At 39.6% G+C, this 24,106-nt stretch overlaps 1 protein-coding gene across 29 annotated transcripts in view; it reads left to right on the top strand.

Moving 5' to 3' along the window:
* LOC101167848 (RNA-binding protein 47) overlaps nt 1-24,106 on the top strand; it is a 31,484-nt gene that overhangs the window by 3,397 nt on the left and 3,981 nt on the right. For 4 of the 29 annotated variants that reach the window (XM_011475172.4, XM_078943439.1, XM_078943437.1 and 1 more), the window contains 4 exons: nt 18,767-19,625; nt 20,880-21,213; nt 21,913-22,119; nt 23,897-24,084. In XM_011475172.4, coding sequence (XP_011473474.1) covers nt 18,798-19,625; nt 20,880-21,213; nt 21,913-22,119; nt 23,897-24,084 — 1,557 coding nt within the window. In that variant the 5' untranslated portion in view covers nt 18,767-18,797. Of the gene's footprint in view, nt 1-9,868; nt 10,105-10,203; nt 10,250-15,752; nt 15,886-18,766; nt 19,626-20,879; nt 21,214-21,532; nt 21,557-21,909; nt 22,120-23,896; nt 24,085-24,106 lie in introns of those variants that run through there. The other 25 variants (XM_011475162.4, XM_078943435.1, XM_078943433.1 and 22 more) reach the window with 17 other exon arrangements.

Raw genomic sequence — 24,106 nt, 5'->3', positions numbered from 1 at the left:
CCGCTGTGTGCAGACACACATGCAGCTCGGGGAGAGAAGGGAGCCTGTTAGCACCATTGTGCTGTTTATACAACACCTGTAACAAGATCTGATCTCCCCTCTTGCCCATTCTTTCATTTTGTCACAAACACACATACCTGGAGAGCACAATGATCACATTCTTCCCATCTCTTAACCCCCCCCCCCCACCTTCCTCTTTGGCTCCCCTCTGACGAAGCCACAGCGCAGCAGTGCAGGAAAGCAGAACCATCAAAATTAGAATAACGTGTTCAGGTAAAGAGATGGGTGAAGAATCATTTAAGAGAATATTTGTCGACAATTACACACTTCAAATTTGGTTGGCGTGGACTTGAATATGGAAAATGTGGTTGAATGGGCACACTTTTTAGGGATTTTAAGGAAAGAAAAAAAAGAAATCAGTGTAACTGAGTCGGGGGTTGTACCTGCTGTCCCACCTCAGCTGGAAGGATTGCCCCAACCCCTTTGTGTGTCATCAAAAAAGTGTGTTTTTTTCTGCATCCAGAAGAAAAACACACTTAATTTGACAGTTTTTATTTTACAATGTGTCAATCATAATGTTACAAACAAGACAATTGCTTCGTTTTCATCTAAAAATCTCCATCATATGGCTTGATTCAAGAGAAAAGTTACTGTTGGCATTGAAACTCTGCCACAAAAAAGAAGCTGTTGTTAAGGTAGCCACAAAAAACATGTAAGTGTGGTTTTGACTTCATTTAATACCTGGCTTAAATACTTTGCTGTCAGATTGAGGCATTGTCTGTGCGTGTATTGCAGGATTGCTATTTTTAGTGTTTGTTCTCAGGTTCTGTGGTTCCGTCTGCACTAACACAGGAGTGAATTACTCAGACTTCATGTGTGTTTGTACAGTACCATAGTTTCTGCTAATGCAATTTGTACTTCTGAAATGTACTAAAAGGACTGCCTATTTACTGCTGCACCTGTTATCGTTTGCATTTGTAATCTGACACATCTCGTGTGCTTGGTGCCCCTTTTTGATGCACAAGTAGACTCCAGGATATAATGGGGAACTCTATGGTTTCCTAAAGATTTTGTTTTCTGATGCAACTCCTTTTTCTAAAATAGGCAACAATTATTGAAGATGTGTTTAGTAGCATTTAAGAAATGTTTTCTCTGTCTTGTATTATAGACCCACTCCAAGGAAAATTGTGTTTTTGGTATTCTCGTAACATTTTTCTGAGAAACCTAAGCTTGAAATTGCTTTTCTGATTTATTTTTATTCCTTATTCCAATCATGGTGAATCAGGATCCGACTAAAAAAATGCAGTTTAAAAAAGCTTTTGTGACACACTACGGCAAGCCAAAAGCTCTGTGCTCCACTTCATTCTGATGCATTTGCTTGTAGACAAACAGATCCATGTGCGTCTTTATTTTCCTTGTCTGAAGCATCTGGCTCAAAACGGAATGGCTGGATTTATCTAATATTGTTCACCATTTTTGTTTTTTGTTGCATCAGTTATGTTAGGTTAGGGATGTTAGGGGCTGTAAGCAGGAGAGCATGTAAACAGATGTATGATTGGAAGTGAGGGAAGGCTTACTCTGCGCCAACAGTCCCAACCACAACTCTAATGAACAAATTCCGCTCTGCTGGAACTATGTCCTAGAAAAACAACTCAGGTTTTTTTAAATTTTGGCTAAAAACATCATAATCATACTAAAAAATACCACTCTGAACACATTTACAATAGATCAAAAGATGATTGGAGTGGAACTTAAGAAAAAACGGTCAATACCATCAGAGCTAATGTGCAATCATGAGCATTCACACAAAATAGATATTAAAAATGTCAAAAAAGTTTTTATCATTACTTGCTTTACTATTTCCCATCAAACTGGACTCTGCAACTTCACCACATAATGTCTGTACCTCTAACGCATTGCTCTATTAATTAACCAATTTTGACGCAGATGCATAACCCTAGACTGATTTCACAACACCCAAAGTCTTTCATTGAGACGGACTGTTGTGCAACTGTCTCCCGTATGAAAACTTTGGAGGACTGTTGAGAGTATAAACAGATGATATCCAATCACAAGGAAGGAGAATTCAACCCTCCTCCTGCCGTGTTTTTCTTCCTTCGTCCCGTGCCTTTCTGCTGTTCAACCTTTCACCCCAGGGTAACCCCCTGTACCCCTCTCTTCCAGTGCAGTAACACCCCCCCACCCACATCCTCTCCTATTATGCTGCTCCCTCTTTGTCTTCCTTGTCCTTCAAACTCTTTGTACACCAATGCTCTTATTATGCTTCATTTCACCGCTAGTTTCATAATCCACCTCTTTTAGGTTCCATTCTGGGTAAATGAGACGACTCATAAATTCATGAAAACACTCCTGTATTGTTTCTCCTGAGGTGATCCTCCCTCTATATTTCCTTCGTATGCAAATGTTTGTACAAAGCAAAGGCACTTTCTCTCTAACCTTTGTTACGATTTTTTTCAAGGATTTTGACTTTCTGAAGGAAATTTGTTAAAACTTTGACAGCTTTTTTAACTTAATCATTTAAACAGTTTTAATTTCACATGACAATATATAAATCTTTTTAAAATTAAACTTGTTTGCTATGTTTTTAAGTGCTCTGCTCTGTTTCATCCTTTGAGATACATTACTTCTCTTTAGGGAATTATTTATAATGGGCCAAGTGGCTCAACCATTGACTGTATATGAGAACAGGACTGAGTGACCCCCCTCCACCCCCATGTTCTAAGATGGATATACTCACTGGTTCCCAGAAGCCAAAATCACAGACTTCGATTGAGAAATTAACAGCTATCATATTATATTTGTCGGAATCTTTCTCTGCTACCTTTCTTTAACTTGTTCTTGCTAATCCTATTTTTTTTCTCCCAACTTTTTCTTTATTGCAAGTTATTTAAGTTATAAATTGACCAATCAGACAGCTCAGTAAACATATGTGGTCCCCACGGGCTCCACGTAGAAGGTTCGAAACGTTTGACAGGTTTTGTGTAGCCGGCTTTCAGTGGTCGGGATATGGACTTCCAAAAAGCTCACATCTGATTGCTGAGGGTTGTTGCCACAGAAACGTTGACTCAGACAGACTCAGACCAATCACTGCTTACTGACGTTGTCTGGCTCCAATATGGCTGTATCCATATCATGAAAAAATGGTGACTAAATTGACTTCATTTCATCAGAGCCAGACATAAGGACTTGATGATTATGCCATTTTTAGGCAAAAACAAAAAACCTGTGTTGTTTTCTCGAATATAGTTTCTGCAGAGCGGCAGGAGTTCATTAAAAATTCACCTCTAAGTAGTGGGAGGGACTGTTGGCGTGGAGTAAACCAGCCCCCACATCCCAACATCCATCTGTTCACACACTCTCCTGCTAGCTTCCAGCCCCAACCTCACATTACTAGTGCAACAAAAATGGAGAGCATGTTGGAGCTATCCAGCCCCATAGTTTTGAGACAGATGCTAGCTCTGACGAGGAAAACTAAGACATTTTTGGATCTAGTCGTCTAACAAGTGGATGCATCAGATGGAGCTTCTGGTCTGCCGATTGTTGCTTCTACACCACAGCAACAAGCTTTTTCAAACGGCTTTTTTTTATCTGCTCCTGATTCACAATGATTTGAATAAAGAAATACTCATAAGTGCAATTTTAATCTTAATTTTCTTTAAAAATGTCCTCCAATGTGGGAAAAATGCCACAAGAACATGACAAAAATGTGATTTTCATGGGAGGGAATTTTTAAAAGAGATGAAGAAGGATGTTAGATACCAACATCCTAACTGTAAGGTGGTGATGGCTGACCAAGCAGACCTTCTTGTGACAGCAGAGGAAGGCTGTCGCATTGATAAAAAAGAACATGTGAAACGTGAAAAACATCAAGCGGTGACAGAAGTGCTATGTAAGGCAAAACTCAACATACTTTCATAGCCTCCCTACGTTGTGCCAGGATGGAATGTTCCACTAAACTGATACTAAACCGATACTAGAATACTGTTGCCGCATGCAGACACACTCCAGACAATCAGGCTCATCCTTCCTCTGAATTGTCGCTCACACTTCTTCCTTCTCTGTTACGTTTAAATATTTCCTGCTTTGTCTGTGAGCAGTATCACTGTGCAAGTGGATCACACACAGCTGTGGGTTCTCAGGATGATTTCTTTTTGGCCTGTTGTTCCAGTGCCCGTTTCTGTGTGGTTTGCGTGACACTATTTGGTTTAGCTATTGTGTCTCTGCTAAGGGGCGTTAGCCGGAGTTGACCGGCCCTGAATTCCATCAGCTTTTTATTCTGCTCTTATCTGCCTTTATACTTCCCCCTTCTCACTTTACTGAGTGAATGTGTGTGTGTGTGTGTGTGCTTCTAGGTGTGTTGAGAACGTTTTGTCTTTTCATGAAATGTAAATATCTATTTTACCTAAAAAGATTCAAAATTGTCTCCATTCAAGTCGCATACTTTTTTTCAATGCTGGTCATCCTTGATGTGGTGTTACGTGAACACACAAGCCACACATAAAACAAATATCAACATGTATATTTTTTGCTTTGAACTAGACTTTATTGGTATGCTTTCCTATTCTCTATGTATTTTTGTCTTTTATGAAGTTGTGTTGAGTTTATTCTTTTTTAAACACTTTTGAACACCAACGCTACAAAGGTTTAGCTTCCCTCCATCATTTTGGCTGCTGCTAAGCTGCTAATTACAACATGCATTGTGTATTTTTCATGTTTTACTTTGTCTTTTACCAGATTTCCGTCTTTCCCAGGATTTTGTACTTTGTTTCTTTATATTGAGTTTACAGTCTAATTCTGTTTTCTCCTTGTTGGGATTCTGTTTGGTGTTACTAGAATTAAATAGGATTTCCTGCTTTGGAAGGGTCTCTTTTTTTTACTCTATGAGAATTTTTACTCCAGAAATCAAAATTAGGAAACATTGGTTGAACAAATTTGACGTAATTACTTTGATCTTCCCAGCACTTACTTTTTAATGTAAAAAATAAAGGCTTGCTCTAATTTTTTGGATTTACTGTCCCACACTGATCAAATTTTAATTTATTTTCAAAGCCTTCCAAGTGGTCTGTTAATTATGATTATGCTGTTTGGGCAAAATCAAAAGGATATGGTTTCTAAAGAGAAGCAGTACTTCATTCGAAATTCGCCTTAGTTGTGGCGAGGACTGTTGGCGTGAAGTAAGCCCGCCCACACTTCCCATCAGCCCTAAGTTTAAACTTTCTTAAGATATCTTACAGCTCCTCACCTATAAGCTCTTTCCAACAACAATTTTTTGTCTTTCACAACAATTTGAATAAAATCGAAAAATAATTTTAATCATTATTATCTAAATCGTCCAGCATGATAAAAAAAAATACCACAAGAACATGCTAAAAACACGAAAACACAATTTTATATCGGATTGAGTCTTTAACATATTGGTTTCATTTTGGTCATGTTTTAATGTAATCTTGTGTCATATAATTTGGTGTCCCACTCCTTATTTCACATTAATTTTGGACTGTAAATAGGGTTTCACACTCTTATGGAAAATAACCTGTTTTTGCCTGAACCATCAGCAAAAATTTTGTGTAAGCACAGTTTTTCACGTTGCACTGATGCACACTTGTAAAACCTGAAAAACATACACATCTAGTTAATAATCTGTTATTCAGCTGCTTAAACCATTATTTATACCATTGTTACTGGATCAGCTCATTACACCTCATCTCATTAGTGCTGTATAAAATTGCAACTGCCTGGCAGTAAATCTATCTCTTTTAACCAATCCCCACTCAAATCACAGATCATTTAAAATGGTGTTTCGTAAAAGTAAAAGTAGAGGAAGTCAATGAAATGTAGAGTATAATTATTACTTTAAAGCAAAAAGTTAAAGTTATTTTACTGTGATTTATAAATCTGTAGTGTGCATTGAATTACTGGTTTAGCTAATACATTTCTATAGCGGATGCACATCATGTGTATTATGATGCAATATTTATAATAAATATTATATCTCATTCCATACTTGTTATGTAATTGTATGCAGTTAGAGGGAATCTGACTGGATAGCATTTGAAAAACAGCCACATAAAACAATAAAAGCTAAAAACCTTGAAAACAGGAATGGGTTTGATTCCTTCTTCCTCTCTATCACATGACAGGGTTAACTGTGACTGCTGAGGAAAGGACAATCATCCATGCTGACGTTACAGTGGTTACTGGTTATTGGCCAGATAATGAGCAGTTCCAGTGTGGTCAACAGGCCCTATGACTCTCTTGTGCTCCTGTTTTGCAGCTTCTTCATATCTTTGCCTTTCAGTTGTTCATTCTGTCGTCTCCTTGACCTTGGCTGAAGGTGCAGCACATTAAAACTAACCGCAGCTCGTTGGCTGCTTACCGACATGCCACCTGACTGCGCAGAACCAGCTGATCAACCTCCGGGCAAAAGGGGAAACTTCTGTCATCACAATGGAAAACAAAGTGTTGGGACTTTTCGTCACGTCCGATTTCTCTATCTGTTTGTCATTTTTGTGCTGAGTCATTCAGTAGGTCGCAAAACTAAGACTGCAGCGTCGGTCGATAGTATTTCGAGAATGCGAGGTGACGTTTGGCTGAGGGAAGGTGAGCAGAACCTTTGCAGTTGCACACATTGAAACCCTTCCGATCAACTTTATTGGTTTTGACGTAAAAGATGTGACGTTTAGCATCTGGTTTCAGTCAACGAGCGTTCGCACAAGCCCAGCAGAAAACCGTTGCCACAAAAGCCGTCAGATAAACCCTTCTCATTGGAAGTGCTGCTGATAAAGACGAGTTCTTCTTTCAGCCGGAGGTGTTTTCATGAGAAACATGAACTTTAACCCCCCGTGGCCCTCTATCACGTGTCATGCAGGGTTGAAACACATCTCAGGATGTCTCTGAAATGTTTATGTTTCCAGTAACAGGATAGGAGAGTTGGAGGTTTACATACAATACATCCCCCCAACTGACATGGTTTTAGTTAGTATTTCTGACATCTGTGTTGACACACGGATCTATGTTCCTCTTAAACTAAGACAAAGCATTCAAACCCATCAAACGTCAATATTAAAATAGATTTGTCCAAAACTATGCAGGAGTGCGTGGTCTCTTTAACCGTTGAGCCTTTATTGTTGTTCACCTAAGACCTGTAGACCCAGTTCCTCCATGTTTATCTCTGTGAACGTTGAGTAGATGCTATCTGGCCTGGGTTGTGTGATGCACACGTAGCACGACTCGGATTTTTTGGCATTTTGCAATGTGTGACCATCAGAAACTTAATTTTGTGATTTGCTTTAGTCCAAATAAAGATTTATGGTGACTTGCGAGTTTAATAAAGTTACTTGTACTTGATGTCCATCTTTCATTAATGTTAAAAGATTCTACAAATGTTCAACTATTACTTAGAATTCTCAGAGTTGTTTTTTTTTTGTGCTTATTTTAGTTTTGGAAAATAAGTGCTCTTAGCCTTTAAAACAAAAAAGGTGAAAATATTCCAATTTAATTTGACTTTGACCAAAATATTTTAACAGAATCAGCTTTTCATTAAGATCATTGGTTAGACAAAGCACCAGATGCACCAGCATCAGATTTTATTATCTTTTCCAACTCTTTTTTCCTTAACTTAGCTAAATATATATATACTATCAAAGGAATGATTTTAGATAATAAAGCAGATTCCTTTATTTAAAGTTTGTCCATTTTCCTCAAAAGAGAAATTATGTGAAGTCATCCTCTCGCAATAGAACACCAACACCCAACATGTCGTGATGCAGATCTTACTTATTTGAAAACCTTGTCAAAGTGCATAATAACTGACAATCAATCTTTATTTCTGACCAATCTTTTGGTCAGTTTTTAAGATATCTATTTTAATTTTTTGTGCTTAATGAAATATGTTCTTGTATTCATTCAAACAGCATCTAAAAAGATTTATGTTTTAAACGTTTACTCATTTTTTCTAATAATGTATTTTATATTTTCGTGTTAGAATGGAGTCTGCATAAGAGGTTTTCTTGAACGCCTTACTCCTTATAACAAAACATTATAAATTGTTCAAGGGGTAAATATGGATTATCTTAAACAAACATGCACTTCCACAGATGATAATGACCACACTATACTTTTCTTGAGGACATTTTTTTGAAACGCTGTCAGAGAACCTAGTTGGATCTTTAAAGGGCTTGTTTCTCCATTTCTCTATTTCAAAAACACATTATTTTGGAGTCACAATGACTTTGTCTTGTTTGGGGTCTTCTTCTTTGACACTACTGTGCCAAACTTTCTGTTGTTTACAATGATTAAAGTAGCTCTACTAACACACGCATACAAATGAGAGAAGGATAGATGCCTGGCTTTTCCCATGAGTCCACTCTTTTTACAGCTGACCCTAAAGAAACATTTGAATTGACCTATGACCTAAATGAAGTGGTCGTGCGTCCGTCTTTAACAAAGTTGTTGATTAATCTGTCACTTGTTCAACACAAAGACATCCCCTGACTTCAGTGGGAGCTAAAGCAGGCCTGGTAGTTTGTCAGGGTTGCTTAAGGTTACATACGACCCCCTCGTTGTCCTTTCTCTTCTTCTCCATCCTCTGTGTTTCTGTTAGATATAACTGGAATGTGACAGGTTTAGTCACGTTTGCATTGTCCTTATCTTTGATGAGTTTAGCAGCTTGTTGTTGCTAAAGGGACTCTCAATTGTTACCTCACATAACAAACCAGCTGACTCTGTACTCCGTGACCCTCTGTGCCATGTTGGTTTCCCATCATCCCCCTTTTTGACAATTCATTTGAGCAGGAAACATGTCTTTGAACTTAAAAAACCTTAAACACGTTATTATCACTTTACGTTGTTTTATTCTTCAACAGTGCCCTTTTGAATAATTACTTCATTTCCCGATTTTATTTTTGATTCCTTAGACTATTTATTTCTTTATTGACGATTTGATTCAAAGACTGACTCTAATAGAAATCCTGTTTTTGTTGTATTTAAAATAATCTTGTAGCATTTTCTTGATGATGGCAGACATAAAGAAACACAGTTTAGTATTTCTGAGTATTTCTTTATTCAAACTGCTGTGAATCTGAACCAGATGAAAAAAAGAAAGTAGATGCTAAATTATGCTATGTTCACATACCCCAAAGTACCACCACGCGGCGACCTAAATACAAGTTTTTTGGCAAATTTGGCAGGTGGCCGTGCGGAGGATTTGTAGTCGAGAGATGACAGTCTCATTTTTACATGGCCAGGAAGGTTTTAAGAAAAAGTTAATGTTTTGATCTATCGTAAAAGTGTTTCCAGTAGTCTATTAACTATGATTGTGCCCTTTTAAGCTGTCGTTTCCTTGGACATAGTTTCTGTAAAGCAGCAGTGGTTAACTAAAAGTACCCCTTTTGAGTCGTGGGCAGGACTGTTGGTGCGGAGTGAGCTGACTTACTTCCCATCATCAATCTGTTTACAAGCTCTTCACCAGCTTACAGCCCCTCACAAGCACAAACGTTTGAAAGTGGTCTTTTATTTATGATAATGCTGTTTTTATTAAATTAACGCAAAAACCTGTGTTTTTTTTCTAGGACATAGTTTCTGCAGAGTGGCAGTCGTTAATCAGAAATTTATCTCTGAGTTGTGGGCGGCACTGAGTATTTACGTGACCAGATCTAGCAGTTTAGAACTGAGATGAAAAAGCCAAGCTTTTATTGCAACCATCCAAGACAAATGCCCAACTTTCTTTCCTTATTGTAGTCAATCATTCCAGTTTGTCCCACCCACTGCCCTTGTATTCTTCCCCTTTGGTCGGAATCTTTATCAAGAGAGCAAGAGTGAGATTAAAAGAAGGAGAAAATACAGAGGTTGGGTGGAGTGGAGGGTTACCTGTACTGAGTGGCTCCACCCCTCCTCTCCAATGGCCACTGAGAATGATTAACATCAAAGCACCTTTGCTCACCTCAGAGCATGTCTCAATGCTGAAGCACCAAAAAGAGGGAATGGACAGAGGAAGCAACTTTTTAGAAAAAGTGTGACGAGACGCCAAGATCACACTGACAACAACCCCTCTGCTGCCTCATCACTGTCTGCACTAGGATACAGGTAAACAAGTTCCAATCTTTAACAGGCATTCAGACGTTTTTTTTTCTGTTGTTAGTTTGAAATCTATCTAACCCCTGACCCCCTTTAACTTTAGGATTCGTGTCTTCCTCACCATCCCATAGTAGAATTTCCCGTCTTGCTTTGTGTAAGTCTACCAGACTTGCCTGTTTGGCAACCTCAGGTCTGATCGGAAAAGAGCAACAAAAGCACGCCACGCCGATCAGAAACTAGAGTGGAGATCAAGGAGTCTTTTCAAAGAAACCAGTGGAACCAGTGGAGTGGCCTGACACTGTACAGTGTGTGTTTAGAGTGGTGGATTAAAATGACAGAATACACATAGAAACTGCTATTATTGTTCATAGACATCCTGACTCTTTGTCAAATAATATATGGACTTTAGCCCTGGTAAGGCGTGTTGTTTGTTCAGTGTGTTTGTGTCAAAGATTCATTCACTGAATGTTCTGATTCACTTCTTCAAGGACAAGTGGAAAGCAGAGAGAGACTCTGACGTGAGCTGTTTTTTTGGATCATGTCGCGTTTGTCAACAGGGTGGGCCCAAGTTTGTGCAAGGGTTAGCTGCTTTTGTAACCCGCTAAAGTTGGTGGGATGTGAAGTATGCCTGGAAAAAAGATGGCAGCAGGCAGTATCATTTGATTCATAACAATTCTAGAATCTTTTTAAGTTCATGCTCCGAAACGCTAAATTAACTTAGAGCCAAAAGGGTATTCATTTATTAAGGAAACATTTGTCTTTAGTTAAATCAGTTTTGTGAATATTGTAAATTTCCCAAGACTTATTTAACATTTTTCTTGGTAAATTCATTCAATGAAATGCAGTAAAAACATTTCAGTCAGACAACTTATGCAGTAGAAAAAGCTTTATTTTCCAGATTTTTTTTGGCATAAGGCTCCGTTCAGATACGATAAAACAAGACCTCCATTGAAAACTTATATATAAAAGTATAAAACTAACTCCTTATGGAGCTCACAGGTAGAAGCCGGGGAGGAGGGTGGGGCGACAAACGCAGCACTAGGGCAAATGGATGACTGAAGGCGTAGAGCACACACCTGGTTCTTGAAGTAGGTCACGGAACAGGTGAGTTAATTGGCTGAAGTGTCCATGTAGAGGTGAAAACAGGTAATCGCACTGCTGAGCTGCCTGCCTGAAACTCTCCCAAGGTCGTTCATTTTAATATAATGTTGTACATCAAATAAAAATCTGGTTCTGGCCGTCACCGTCTTCAGTCAGGTCCTCTTGAGAAAAATGCTAATTTACAGTTAGGTTAATGTCTTTCACACATATTTGCAGGTGAATGATTTCATCAACGTTGTTGTTTTTATTTTAATTGAAGGCTGAAATTGTGCTTAAATGGGGGTGTGCTGTCAAAAAATAAGATTTTACTCGGGCCTGTTTACTCATTTTTGCAGAGGTTGGGGTTTGGGGAAATATTTTTAAGTCAGGATTGATGAAAACTGTGGAGCTGAAAAGCTTTCTTTAAGTCCGTCCAGTGCAAACCAACAGGTCTCACGGCTGCTATGTATTTAGCCATTGATGTCCTATTCTGTTTTCAACGTGTAGCCTGATAAGAAAACACATTTTGATAGAAGTACTGTTAAGAATTAATCATCAAAATTGACAATGCATTGATCACCATATATGAAAAGGTTCTATTTTTCTTGAATTGGCCTTCAGGAGTCCCCACATCCTTTATAAAGCCACTTTTCCCAAGGAGGCCACAGTGGCTTTTATCCCAACTGTGACACGGTCAACGTCAGGAATAATTGTTTGAAACAATGACTGCTAGGGCCTTGAGCATGCTAGCAGATTACCCCGAGGAATGTGTTTGCCCAAGGAAGCAAAGCCCCTAAAGCTAAAGCAGCTCTTCTGATTAGCGATGACTGTGTGACTGAATAAGAGCCTCCTCTGTTTAGAACTCCTGCTCGGAATAAGACCGATAAAATGCTCTGAGCTGCCGATCTGGACTCTTTGCAATATTGTTTCCAGTTTTTGCACTTTGGAGCCAGGCTGCTGTGGTTTTGAGTGACGTTGGAGATAAATGTGAAGGTCCTGGAGGAGGCAGGCTCAGGAGGGGGGTGCTTAGTTAAATGAAGTGGAATCATCTCTCTCTGGTGAAGTTAGTGTGGGCTGGAGGCAGTGACTTCCAAACTCTGTCTGACCTGGAATTCTTCTGGCTGGTTTCACTTTGAGGGGCTTTCTAGCGTCAAGGGAGTCCTACTCAGGTTCTCCTTCTTAGACCTTGTCTGCCTGTAAACACACTCTTTCCTTGAAACAATCTGCTTCAGTTTCTTCAGTGCTGCTTCTTTCTGAGACTGGGTGAGCCAGAGGAATGCTGGCGACAGGTGCATGAATGAGAAAAAAGAAAAATGAGAAGAATTAGGCAATAGAAAACAGAGAATTAAACACAAAGGATGTTATACTTCACAAAATGACTAGCAATGATGCTTTAAGTGAAATAAAGGACATTTTTTGGGGGGGTTGTATTGAATCTGCTTTCGATTTGTTTTAGTTGAGGAGCTGAGAGTCAAAATCTGCAAAATGAGGATATCATGTGACCTCAGAGGTCAGCCAAAGCTCTCACTTCTCTCTTTCTCCTGTCAAGTTCAGAGTTACATAACAACTAGTTGGGACAATATATTCTCAGACAACACAAATTCCGCTGGGATTTATTAAAAATCCCATGAATCATCCACAGTTTAAAACAGCTATGTTGTCAATAAATTACGTATTTCGAGATACTGAAAATAATTCTTTATGTTGCTGAAATAGAGTGACATGGTGGTAACAGCTTCCAGGAAAATATAGTTAAGCCAGTTTGGATCGGGTGTTACTCCAGTTCAAAGCTGTAGGACCCACAGTCTTGTGACACGCTGCATCATTCACTTGTAGATGTCTCGTCACAATCAGTCATCAAGCCATTTAGGACGATTAGAAGTTTTGCTGTTTTGCTTACATTTTGTTCTGATTTTTTTAGAACCCCCCCCCCCCCCCCCCCCCATGCAGCAGATTCCATTACGGTTGTGTGTGTGTGTGTTTTTGTCAGACAATGACCTTACAAAAGAACCATCTTATCTGAGATTTAATTCGAGACCCACAAGGTCATATCTTCTCCTCCTGCTTTATTTTCCCCTTGATTTCACTTCCGGTCGAGCATCAACATAATTAGCCATCATATTAAAAGTTAAAAGAATTGCTACATTGTGATCAAAGACCGATCAATCAACCTTGCTCCTAAACAGATCATCTTTAGTTGGTTTCAGCCGTATAAAACTGTTTTGTCTGTCAACAAATCCTGAACAAAAACCAGATTCACCAATCATTCCTGTCTTTCTTTGTGCTTCCAGTTGGTTCAGCACAGATAAATACAAACAAGACCGCCCACACGTCAACCTGCATGTTATTTTACGTTGCTGCATTTAACACAATGACCGTGGTTTGTTTTGAATTACTTTATTCATTTAACAGTTGTCCAAAGGTCATTCTGCGTGATAATGTTCCTGTTTGTTAAAGATGGAAAATTACAGCTCGGTTAAGCAAACTCGAAAGATTTTATTGAAACAACAAGTGAGTCAGCAGCATGCATTGTTGCTTTTTGGGTTGAGTTTACCTTAAATTGAAAATGAGAGATGAGTTAGTTTGTCGGCTTGTGGGTTTAACAGTTAACTGCTGACCTGTTGGGCTGATGGTTGCGCTGTGCAGTCACCAGAACACCTCAGTCGGGAGACGTTCTGATTGGCTGCTAGCAATGACAGGATGTTAATCTTTACACTGACCTCCTTAGCTAAAATGAGAGTTCACAAATATAAATTTTTCAGACATTCTGACAATACAATCTAAAAACAATATCTGTTTTCAATATTTATCTAAAACGTTTAATCAGATCCTGAGATTCTGAGGTTCTCTTTGATAAAAAAAAAAGGTTTTGAAAAAATCAATCCCTATGCATTTTAGATTACGCAAACATGACTTTCTACTTTCATACAAGCTGAATTAGAGCGGCTGTATGATCAGTGCAAAAGCAGGCACTTTAGAAATGATCTTAAGAAAAATGGTTTTAAAAATAATTCTAATTTTAAGAAAAAAATTCTAGTCATTGAGACATATTTTCTCAAACTAAGATTATTTTGTAATCAAAAAACTTTATTAATAAGATATTTTTTTCTTGAAATACAGAAAATAAGACAACTTTTCTTTTTACTTTCTTAAGATTCAGTTTTTGCATCGATGGGCTTTCGTCTTTCTACGAAATTAAAGGATCTCTTTTTCCCCATTTTCTTTGGTTTGCAGTAACTTCAGATGACATGAGTGCTAATGTTGTGATATCAAAAACTGGTAGAACCAGATTTCAACCTGTTATCCTCTGTCATTGTTTTATAATCACCCTAAAAATCTATTTTGACTACTATTTATTTTTACATCCAAACTATATCTTTTAGTCTAAACTTAAATTTTCTGGACATTATTAAATTAGGATAAACAAAACCAATTAATCATATTTTCTTTAATCTGAAACCTGCTGCTCTGTTTATCACTGATATTTATACTAAAACAAACCCTTTTAGAGTGTTTGCTCAGTCTGCACGGCGCGAGCTAGTTTCAATAGCAGCTGAAACTCACACTGAGTGTGCTGTTGACCTCACTGCGACTTTCACCTCCTTTCTTTTCCTCACTTTCTCCATTCTCACTCGACTTAGCTACAGTTTGAGGTGTTTTTCCACAGAAACTCCTCAAAAGTGAGGACCCCCCTGTCTTTGTCTCTTCTTTTTCTTTTTTTTCTTTTAAACCTGCCGGTCTCTTGACTGCCCAGGAAGGTGTGTGTTGTTTGTACAAGTAAGGTGCTCTGGGAACACACTTGTTATGTACAACAAAAAAAAAGTACGCACACTTTATGACAATACAAGCACATTTAAAGACACAGAGAGTCTTGTGCTGACATGACAGACAGTAAATCCCTCTAGTGGTTACTCCCTGTCAGAATTTCCTATGGTCCTCTTATACTGTGACACAAACATCAGGAAGTTTGAACATTTCCTGCCCCTTTTTGCCCAATTCTGCATCTCTAAGCAGAAAACCCTCGAAGGCTTGTAAAACCAGATTTCCCATCATAAAACTCTCAGTCCAGGAACGTTACTGAAGGTGGACAATCGGTTAAGATGCCAGAAATTGAAAAATCTCTCTTATTATATTTGGTCTACAATGAAGACATTGAAGTTGATGCTTAAAAAAGCAGGGGAATGAAAACCTCACAATAATTTGTATTTGTCTGTTATGTTCCCTTTTCACTTGAAGTAAAATAATTTTTAAATTCACACAATGGTTAAAGTTGATTTTCTGTTTAATGTCCAAACTACTCTACCCAATTACACAAAAAAAACACATCTTAAATAATTAATAATAATTCCCCCCTCTAATTTTGTGAAATAAACTATCACTAAAATAAAAACTAAAGCGAGCCACACAAAACACTTGATGAGATGTCTTCCAATTTTGTTTATTACCCAAAGATCAATACTTCCTTAAAAACAAAGCTGGAATCCATGCACTCTACCCAGTATTACCTTTTTTTTTTTTTTTTTGCTCCACCCTCACCGCCTCTCAGGGCTGTGGCTTTAATCTCGTTGTGTGTGTGTGCACAAGTGTGTGTGCGTGTGAGTAAAGGAGGCTGGACTCTGCTCAGTGCCCTGCTGTACCTGTCTCTCATGGAGGTGGACTAACACTCCCAGAGCAGGCGGCCAGGCAGCACAGCGCTGTGAATCCACAGGGGTAGCTATCCTCTCTGATCACTCTCTGCTTCTCTTTTCCTCCTCCTCCTTCACCGCCTCAGCTATGATAAAGCTTTGTCAAGATTTCTGATTTGTTCTGGTCTTAACTTCCTCTTTTCCAACACTGCCTTTTGCTCGAAAAACATTGTAGCTGGGAAAAACAAGTACTTTGACCTGAGAAGTTCTGTGACTTTATGTTTTCAGTTGAATCTTTCCTTTGTTGAAGGATAAGTTGAACTGGGGTTGCATGAGACATTTAGCACCTTGTCTGTTTTTATGTGGCAACAGCAGATTGGGGCTTAGATTTTAAGTGCTCTGTTGATCCTGTTCTGCTGAGTTGTGTTGTCACTAGCTGCTGGGTGGATGCTGCAAATCAACTGCATCCACGTGTCCACATGTGCGCTCAGGCACCCATGTTTCCCTGTAAAGTGGATCAATGTCAGTCAGAATAACCAGAACAATAGATGCATTGTTCCTTATTTCTGAAAAGGGCCTGGATTTTCTGTGCTCCATAATCTGGAGTAAAATGGGAGGTTTTTTGGTTCACTCCTTCAAAAAAAATTAGGGGCAGTTAATTTGACATAACAAATGCAATGTGTTTCCCCCTTTAAGCACTGTCTAAATTACACTAGGTTGCATTTGTGAAGAAATTGTGGAAATTTACCCAAAGTAGCCACACTGTGTTTGTAAAACTCCCCCTTAAGGAAACCCATAAAAGCCTTTGTGTCTGCTCGTAAAACAATCTGGCCCCAGGTTAACATGCTGTTAATAAGCACAGAGTCAGGTGCTTCTATCAATCATAAACATAACTTAATGGGCAATAGGGGCAGCAATAACCGGAACACTGACTTTCTTCACTTGCTCGCTGGCTGCTCCATCCCCCTTTCTGAGCTAACCTTTGACCAGGTGAACTCTGAGTCTAAACTCGGATTATGTTTGACCTGTAAACTGCTGGCTGCTCCTGTCAACCTGAACAGGAATGATTCTCATAACTTTCTATATTGTTTTAACTCGATGAGTCATTATCTGTAAAACTTTATTCCTTCTGCGAACGAAGACTGTGATTAGCGTTCGTCTAAGTTAATTATCTACCTTGTAATGAATCAGGTTTCCTTCTTCCACAGACACATGATTACACCTTCTACAAATCCCAGGGTCTGTTGCTGCAAAAATTGCTTCAAATGTCATCCATTTTTACAAGACATTCACCCCTTGCCATGAAAAAAAAACCCCAACTCTTGGGTCTTTCATATATTGGATTTTCAGTTCAGTTTTGTCAGCAATGAGGAAGCTGGCCTAAAAGCAGGAAGCAGGATAGCGTATGTCAAAAGTAAAGGTCTGACAAACATGTCGCAAGGAGAGGAATTCTGCATGTGTCACCAGAATGTTACATCGTCTTCGTGCTACATAGCTCCATCTTTATCAAGCAAGTACTGTCCTCCCTTTGTCATCGGACAGCAAGATAAGGCTGATAAGACATGGAGTCATGTTAGCACTTTGGGCGAAATGAAGAACAGAGGGAGGACACGTCAGGCTCCCAAACCAACCACAGAGATGTTAAAATGTAGCTAAATTTATTTTTGTGTTGTTGTTTTTTCTGTGAGGTCAAGGCAACTTCACCCTCTGTGAGCAGAATCAGGACCTTTACAAACACTTAGTTTCACCCTATTGAGGTTTCCTTCCTTCCTGCTGCCAAGATGGAGGAGGAAACTGGAGCACGTGGTTGCTACCACTTGACTTTTGATCTGTTTTGACTGTCTTGTCAAAACAGCCAAATCCTGTCACTTTAACCAGTAATGAAGCCTTGAAATAGCTCTCCCATATCATTCTCTTTCAAACTGATGCTCGTGTATTTGTTGTCATTTTAAGAATCCCAGCCTTAGGCGAACTGAGCAGGTACATGTGTGTATGTGTGTGTGGGAGGGAAAGATATCAGGTCAGGTCAAATGAGTGTGCATGTTGCCATGGTTGCTTGGCTTTGTAGTGTTCCACCATTGTTGTGACAGCCTCACCTATCTCTGTCAAAGTCCAGGCAATCTTGTTAGCGGCCTGGCTATCGAGCAACATGTGGCTTTTTTTTTTTTTTTTGCTAACTAGCTAGCCAGGCATTGAGCTACGTGTTGGAGTTTTGATTGGTTTCTTCAGAAATTGAGGTTATTTAAGGATTTGGAATTTTTCTGAATGTGGGCTGTGTTGAAAATAAGAGAGTAAGAGGTTTATGTTTGCGAAGCCGATTTCTGCTTGTTCTCTGGCACTTTTTTGAGACTGCGCCCCTCAAAGAAAGCACACATGCATGCTAAAAGCTACACCCACACATTGTATAACATTCATATTGATAAGAAGGTTGAAAGTCCAAGGTGGACTTGTGTGTATGTGCTTTTGCGTTTAACTAATGAGTACGTTGGGTCACAATGTACAACAATTAAATGTGCAGAATTTTTGTCACAGCTTGAGGTCATATTTCACAAAGAATTCCTCAAGTAGCTTAATTCCAATTGGTCTTTCCTCTGACCCACACACACACATTGTCACGTCCATACACTCACACACTTATGAAAGCACACAGAGCATATGACGGAGTCACACTGAGCGGACCTTGAGCTAGAGTTTTCAGGGTTTACAGCCCTTCGTGTTCTCAGATGGGGGTCAGAGGTCAGCCAGGGATCTGACGGACTCAACAAAACAAGGTTGTAAAACCACTGATAGAGGAAGGTGCTCTGAGGATTTATAGACGCTTTATTTCCACTCTTGCGTACAGGTCAAATAATGAATCTAAACTACTGGGCATATTGTGTTTATTGTTAATTGATTTTCTCCACCCTAGAAAGCAGCCATTTTGTGAGCAGTTTGGCTTGATTTGATGTTTTTTTCCTGTCTTCCAGTTCCCCAAACTGATTGGATGGTTTAGTCAGAATGACAGCTGAGGATCCTGCTGCTTCTTCAACAATGAGCAATAACGCTGCCCATGCTAAACCCTCCGCTGCTTCCCACCATTCTCTCCACGGACACATCAACATCCCAGAGGGTGTTGCAGGAGCCTCCAATGAAGCTGCACTGGTGACCTTGATGGAGCGCACTGGCTACACTATGGTGCAGGAAAATGGTCAACGCAAATATGGCCCTCCTCCTGGCTGGAACGGCCCATCTCCTCCTCGAGGATGTGAAATCTTTGTTGGGAAAATCCCAAGAGACGTTTATGAGGATGAGTTAGTCCCAGTGTTTGAGTCAGTAGGCCGCATCTACGAAATGCGTCTGATGATGGACTTCGATGGCAAAAACAGAGGGTATGCATTTGTGATGTACACAGAGAAACATGAGGCTAAAAGAGCAGTGCGGGAGCTAAATAACTATGAGGTGCGGCCTGGTCGGCTGTTGGGGGTCTGCTCTTCTGTGGATAACTGCCGTCTTTTCATTGGTGGCATTCCCAAGACAAAGAAGCGTGAAGAGATCCTGGAGGAAGTCTCCAAAGTGACAGAAGGGGTATTAGATGTCATAGTTTATGCCAGTGCAGCAGACAAGATGAAGAACCGAGGCTTCGCCTTTGTAGAGTACGAGTCGCATCGGGCAGCTGCTATGGCCCGCAGGAAGCTGATGCCTGGCCGAATTCAGCTGTGGGGCCACCAGATCGCTGTGGACTGGGCTGAACCAGAAATCGATGTAGATGAAGATGTGATGGAGACGGTGAAGATCCTCTACGTTAGAAATCTAATGATGGAGACAAATGAAGAGACAATCAGACAGGTAGGACTTGTGATATATTTTGTGTTTTTAAAGAAAGACTTATTTTCATTTTTGCTGCTCACTAGAATTCACTTATATGGTTAGTAGTGTTCAAATTAGTCCCAAACATTTATTTCGACAAATGTCAAAGCTTGTTTGAAACTCTGATCCACCTAAAGAAAAAAATAGGTTTCTCTTGGGTTGCAAGTGAACACTGGTGTGGTTACCTACAGTGTGAATTCACTATCTGGCATATTAGAGAAGAATAAAAGACATAAAATGGCATAAGCAACAATCATTTGTAAGGAAATAAATATGTATAAAGATTAAAGTACCATTTAAATGAGTGCAAATCAAGAAAGGTTTTAACATGGTGGTGCTTGAACCAGCAGAAGTAAGACAGTAAAGGTCCTTATTCAGAAATTATCCTAGGTCTAAAAACCAACAAAGGTTTCTCTTCACCTTTTTCCTTCAGTGCTTGTTTTTTGGACAATCCCACTTCCAGACATGCAGATCTATTAACAGCAAAATCCTGCTTAACCCTTTAACACGGCAAATGTCTGCAGTAACACCTAAATAACGCACACTCTTTGACATACCGTAACTCCTCGACTATTCACACAATTAACGTGAAGCGGCTGATTCTGAAGTGGAGAAAAGCGACTTTTCATATCGGCTTTGCACCTTTACGCAGCACATTTCAAATGTAAAGTGTTGCGCAAGGCTACTTTTCTCCACTTCAGAACCCGCTGAAATTATTTGCCTAATTGCATAAGGTTGGAGAGTTACAGTAGTTGAAAGAATGTCAACAACACTGGAGCAGGTCCACTCCTAAAGGTTTATTAATAAAAGACAAAAAAATCTAAATACAGTTTTGACATCTTTTATCACTCCTTGTCTAATTACGGTAAACCAAGTCCGCCAAACTGTTCTGATCTAAAGTTGCCCTTAATAAGTCTACCTTTCTCAAAAGGGTTCTCAGATTTTTAAGAAGGCACATTGTGGAGCTTACGCTACTCACACTTTGTCGACATCAAAGTTGACATTAAATAATTGAACGTGTCGACTCAGAAAGCTAGAAAGCTATGGCTAGAAAGCTAGAAAATGCAACGTTTTTTTTTTTATTGCTGATTAGACTTTTTAACACTGTCAACCTTTACTTTTGAAGCACCCTAAAAGAAAAGGGGAAAAAACACAAAAACAGATTCATGATTCATCTTCTTTGTGTTTTTTACCAAAAGATCCAAAATCACGTTGTCTCATTCCGTTCTCCAGATCTTCAGCCAGTGGAACCCTGGATGTGTCGAGCGCGTAAAAAAGATTCGTGACTATGCTTTTGTCCACTTCACATCACGGGACGATGCTGTGCTGGCAATGGACAACCTGAATGGCACAGAGATTGAGGGGTCCTGCATCGAGGTGACCCTCGCCAAACCGGTAGATAAAGAGCAGTACTCCCGCCAGAAGGCGTCCAAGGGGGCAATTCCTGCCACTCCAGAAGCCACTCAGCAGCAGAACTACGTTTACCAGTGTGACCCCTACACATTGGCCTACTATGGTTATCCCTACAGCACCCTCATTGGACCAAACAGGGACTACTTTGTGAAAGGTTAGAGTTCATGTTTGCTTAACGTCTGAGAAGATTAAAATGTCTAATACACATCTAGAGATTGTCAGAAAAAATGCAAGTTCTGCATTATTTAAGAAAGCGATGTAATAATGAGAAAGGATCACATTAATTTTCAAAAAAATTCCCAAGCTTGATAAATATTTCAAATCTGAGAATTGTTAAAAACCAAAGTCAAAATGAGCTGATGGACCAATGAATGCTAATTACTTGTGATGATTGATTAAGTGTGGTCTTGGGTAGGAGAAGGACGATCTTATTGACTTTCAACAATCATTGTGTTTTGGTTTTCTCTCCAAAGGAACCCCAATGATACTGAACAATGGTAATCACTCACACCCATATTCCGTCTCATTCCTTCAATGAACAATCAGCTTTCTTGTCATGTGACAAATTTCACATTCTAACACCATTCTTTTTCTGCTGTGCTGTCACCTCACATTTCAAGCTAGGTCATTTTAGAGTATTTTACAGCGCTGTAAACTTACAAAACTGCATAGTTGTACATAGACACAAGGCCAAACGTGGATAAACAGTCCAGCGGCAAGTGTCTTTTAAAAGCCCACAACAGAAAAAAAGTTCAGCTTAAAGAAAGTTTTTAGTCTTGTTCCCCACCAATAGTTACCTAAGTCCTAAACCACAGCTACTGTCGTCATATAACTTTAATTGTATTTTAAGCAGGTACTGTGAGAGGTCGTGGCCGTGCCGCTGCAGGTAATCGTACCCCTGGACCGCGAGGGTCATACCTTGGGGGTTACTCTGCTGGTCGTGGCATCTACAGCCGCTATCACGAGGGCAAGACCAAGCAGCCCGAAAAGCCCTATGAGCTGATGAACAGTCTGGAGCTTCCTGCCTCCGTCAACCCAGTTGGCATCAAACCTGGCACAAGTCAGTGAGATAGATGTACCCATCCATGTCCAAAGCCTGCACTAAACCTCTCTCCTGTGTGGTTTGAGGCAGCGTCATAGCTGTTGCTAGATGGTCATGTGTGAAAAGACTTTATCTAGATGAGACAAGTTTCAAATACAAAAATAAAATGTTTGAAATTTCTGTCTTTTCCATCATGACCGGAAAGCAACTCATTCATTTCATTTCTCCATCTTTCCTTTTTCTGTCCCATCAAAAATGTGCCTTTTCTGAGAAACAGTGCTGTGTTGAATAAACAAAAACAAACACGAGGAACTGCATTGGACATTGCCAGTAAAACACAATGGTCTGTTTAAAGATAACAGGAAGGATTCCTCACATATGTATCATCTTGCCTCACCATTGACTTTGCCAGAGGGCATTTCATTTCCTTTAACGAACACTTGACATTCATAACACCTATTGGAGTTTTTGGCACCCGAATGCAGTGAAACGATGAGTTTTGGATGCACAGCGCTGTTACTTCTCTAAATGTGATGACGGGGGTTGACAATTTTTACCTGAGCTCCAACTTTGACTCTAACCTCAGGAAGAATTGAACCCGTTGAGCAACCAAAGCCTACATGGTCCGTCAAAATGCCTCTCTTCGTGGATAAAGTTCTTCTCCTCTCCTGAGCTTCCATAGATGGAACTGAAATTTTAAATATGAATCATCTCAGCTCTGTCTGTTAAGATATTCAGCAACGGGACCTTGAATGGTTGGTCTAGGCGACATCTAATTGCTCATCTGAGAAGCTTCTTCAGTTCTAACTGGGAATGGGGAATTTCAATTTCAACCCAAAGTGTCATCTATGCATCTGAGCCCAAATGTAAACTAGAAAAAGGTGGAGTTTAGCCGGATGTCCCGCAGATCAACCTTTTAAAGTCCGCTTTCCTTGAGGAACACAATTCTGCCATCCTAACGATGAAGTCAGGAATAATGCCTGCGTTGATTAACTTGAACTAGTTTAACGTGCTTTAAGAAAAATTTGTTCTAATTTCTGCTTGACTTCTTTTCATGCCAGTGAGCAGCACTGTAGCAAATGACAGGAAGAATTCAAGTCAGACAAGAAGATTTCAATTTTTAATTTGTCTAGATCAAAAAAAGAAAAAGAAATGGACTGTATTCCCAAATAAACACAGGCATTATTTCCCAATCAAATCCCTTTTCTAAAGCCTAACCCAGCGACTGCCCATCCCGGACTGTTTGCAAGTCTAATGCAGGGTCCCAATTGAATCAACTTTACACAAATTACCTAACTTAATTGCTTTTTGTTTTAAAATCATTTATTGTTGTTTTCATTTGTTCCTGATTGCAAGTCTTGTTTTGATTTTTTGGTTGATTTAACTTCAAGTTCCTTTTTCCAAAATAGAATCATGTCAGTCTGGAATTTGGCTTTGTAGTGTCTGTGAAAAATTAATACAGACTGAAAGATTTTTTAGTCTCTGAAACAATTACTTATGTTCTGTGTGAGTGTTTGTTAAAGTAAGGGGGTTAATCCGCTGCAGAACACCGTCATAATCCAAATCACACCTCAGTGCCAGTTTGTGTAACTTATTTTCACCACTTATAGGGAAATGTAAATTGCCCTCATGTTAAGGATGCTCCATTGTATTTTAATTCGTTTGTTTTAGAGACTGCTTTCAGTTTGAAGCATGCCTGCATGTGTGTGTCCCCTGTCTCCTGCTTTTACCACACCCTGTTGTTGTGGCCCACTCTGTTATCCAGGCTTTTATTTTGGAATATTTCTTTGTGCAGTGGCTTTACCTGCTCTGGGTGCCCAGTACCCAGTGTTCAGCCCCACTCCTGCACCCAAACTGATGGAGGATGGAAAGGTGCACACAGTGGAGCATCTCATCAACCCTTTGGCCATTCAACACCCAGAACACACCACTGCTGCTGCCGCCACAGTCCTACCTGCAGTGTCCACTCCTCCTCCCTTCCAGGTGAGTCTCACAGAAAGCTGTT

The sequence above is a fragment of the Oryzias latipes genome (genome assembly GCF_053564925.1).
Source record: "Oryzias latipes strain Hd-rR chromosome 1 unlocalized genomic scaffold, Olatipes_Hd-rR_3.1 chr1_Y".
Lineage (NCBI taxonomy): Eukaryota > Metazoa > Chordata > Actinopteri > Beloniformes > Adrianichthyidae > Oryzias > Oryzias latipes.
The sequence above is the reverse complement of the archived record's forward strand: the minus strand, read 5'-3'. Positions and strand labels throughout refer to the sequence as shown.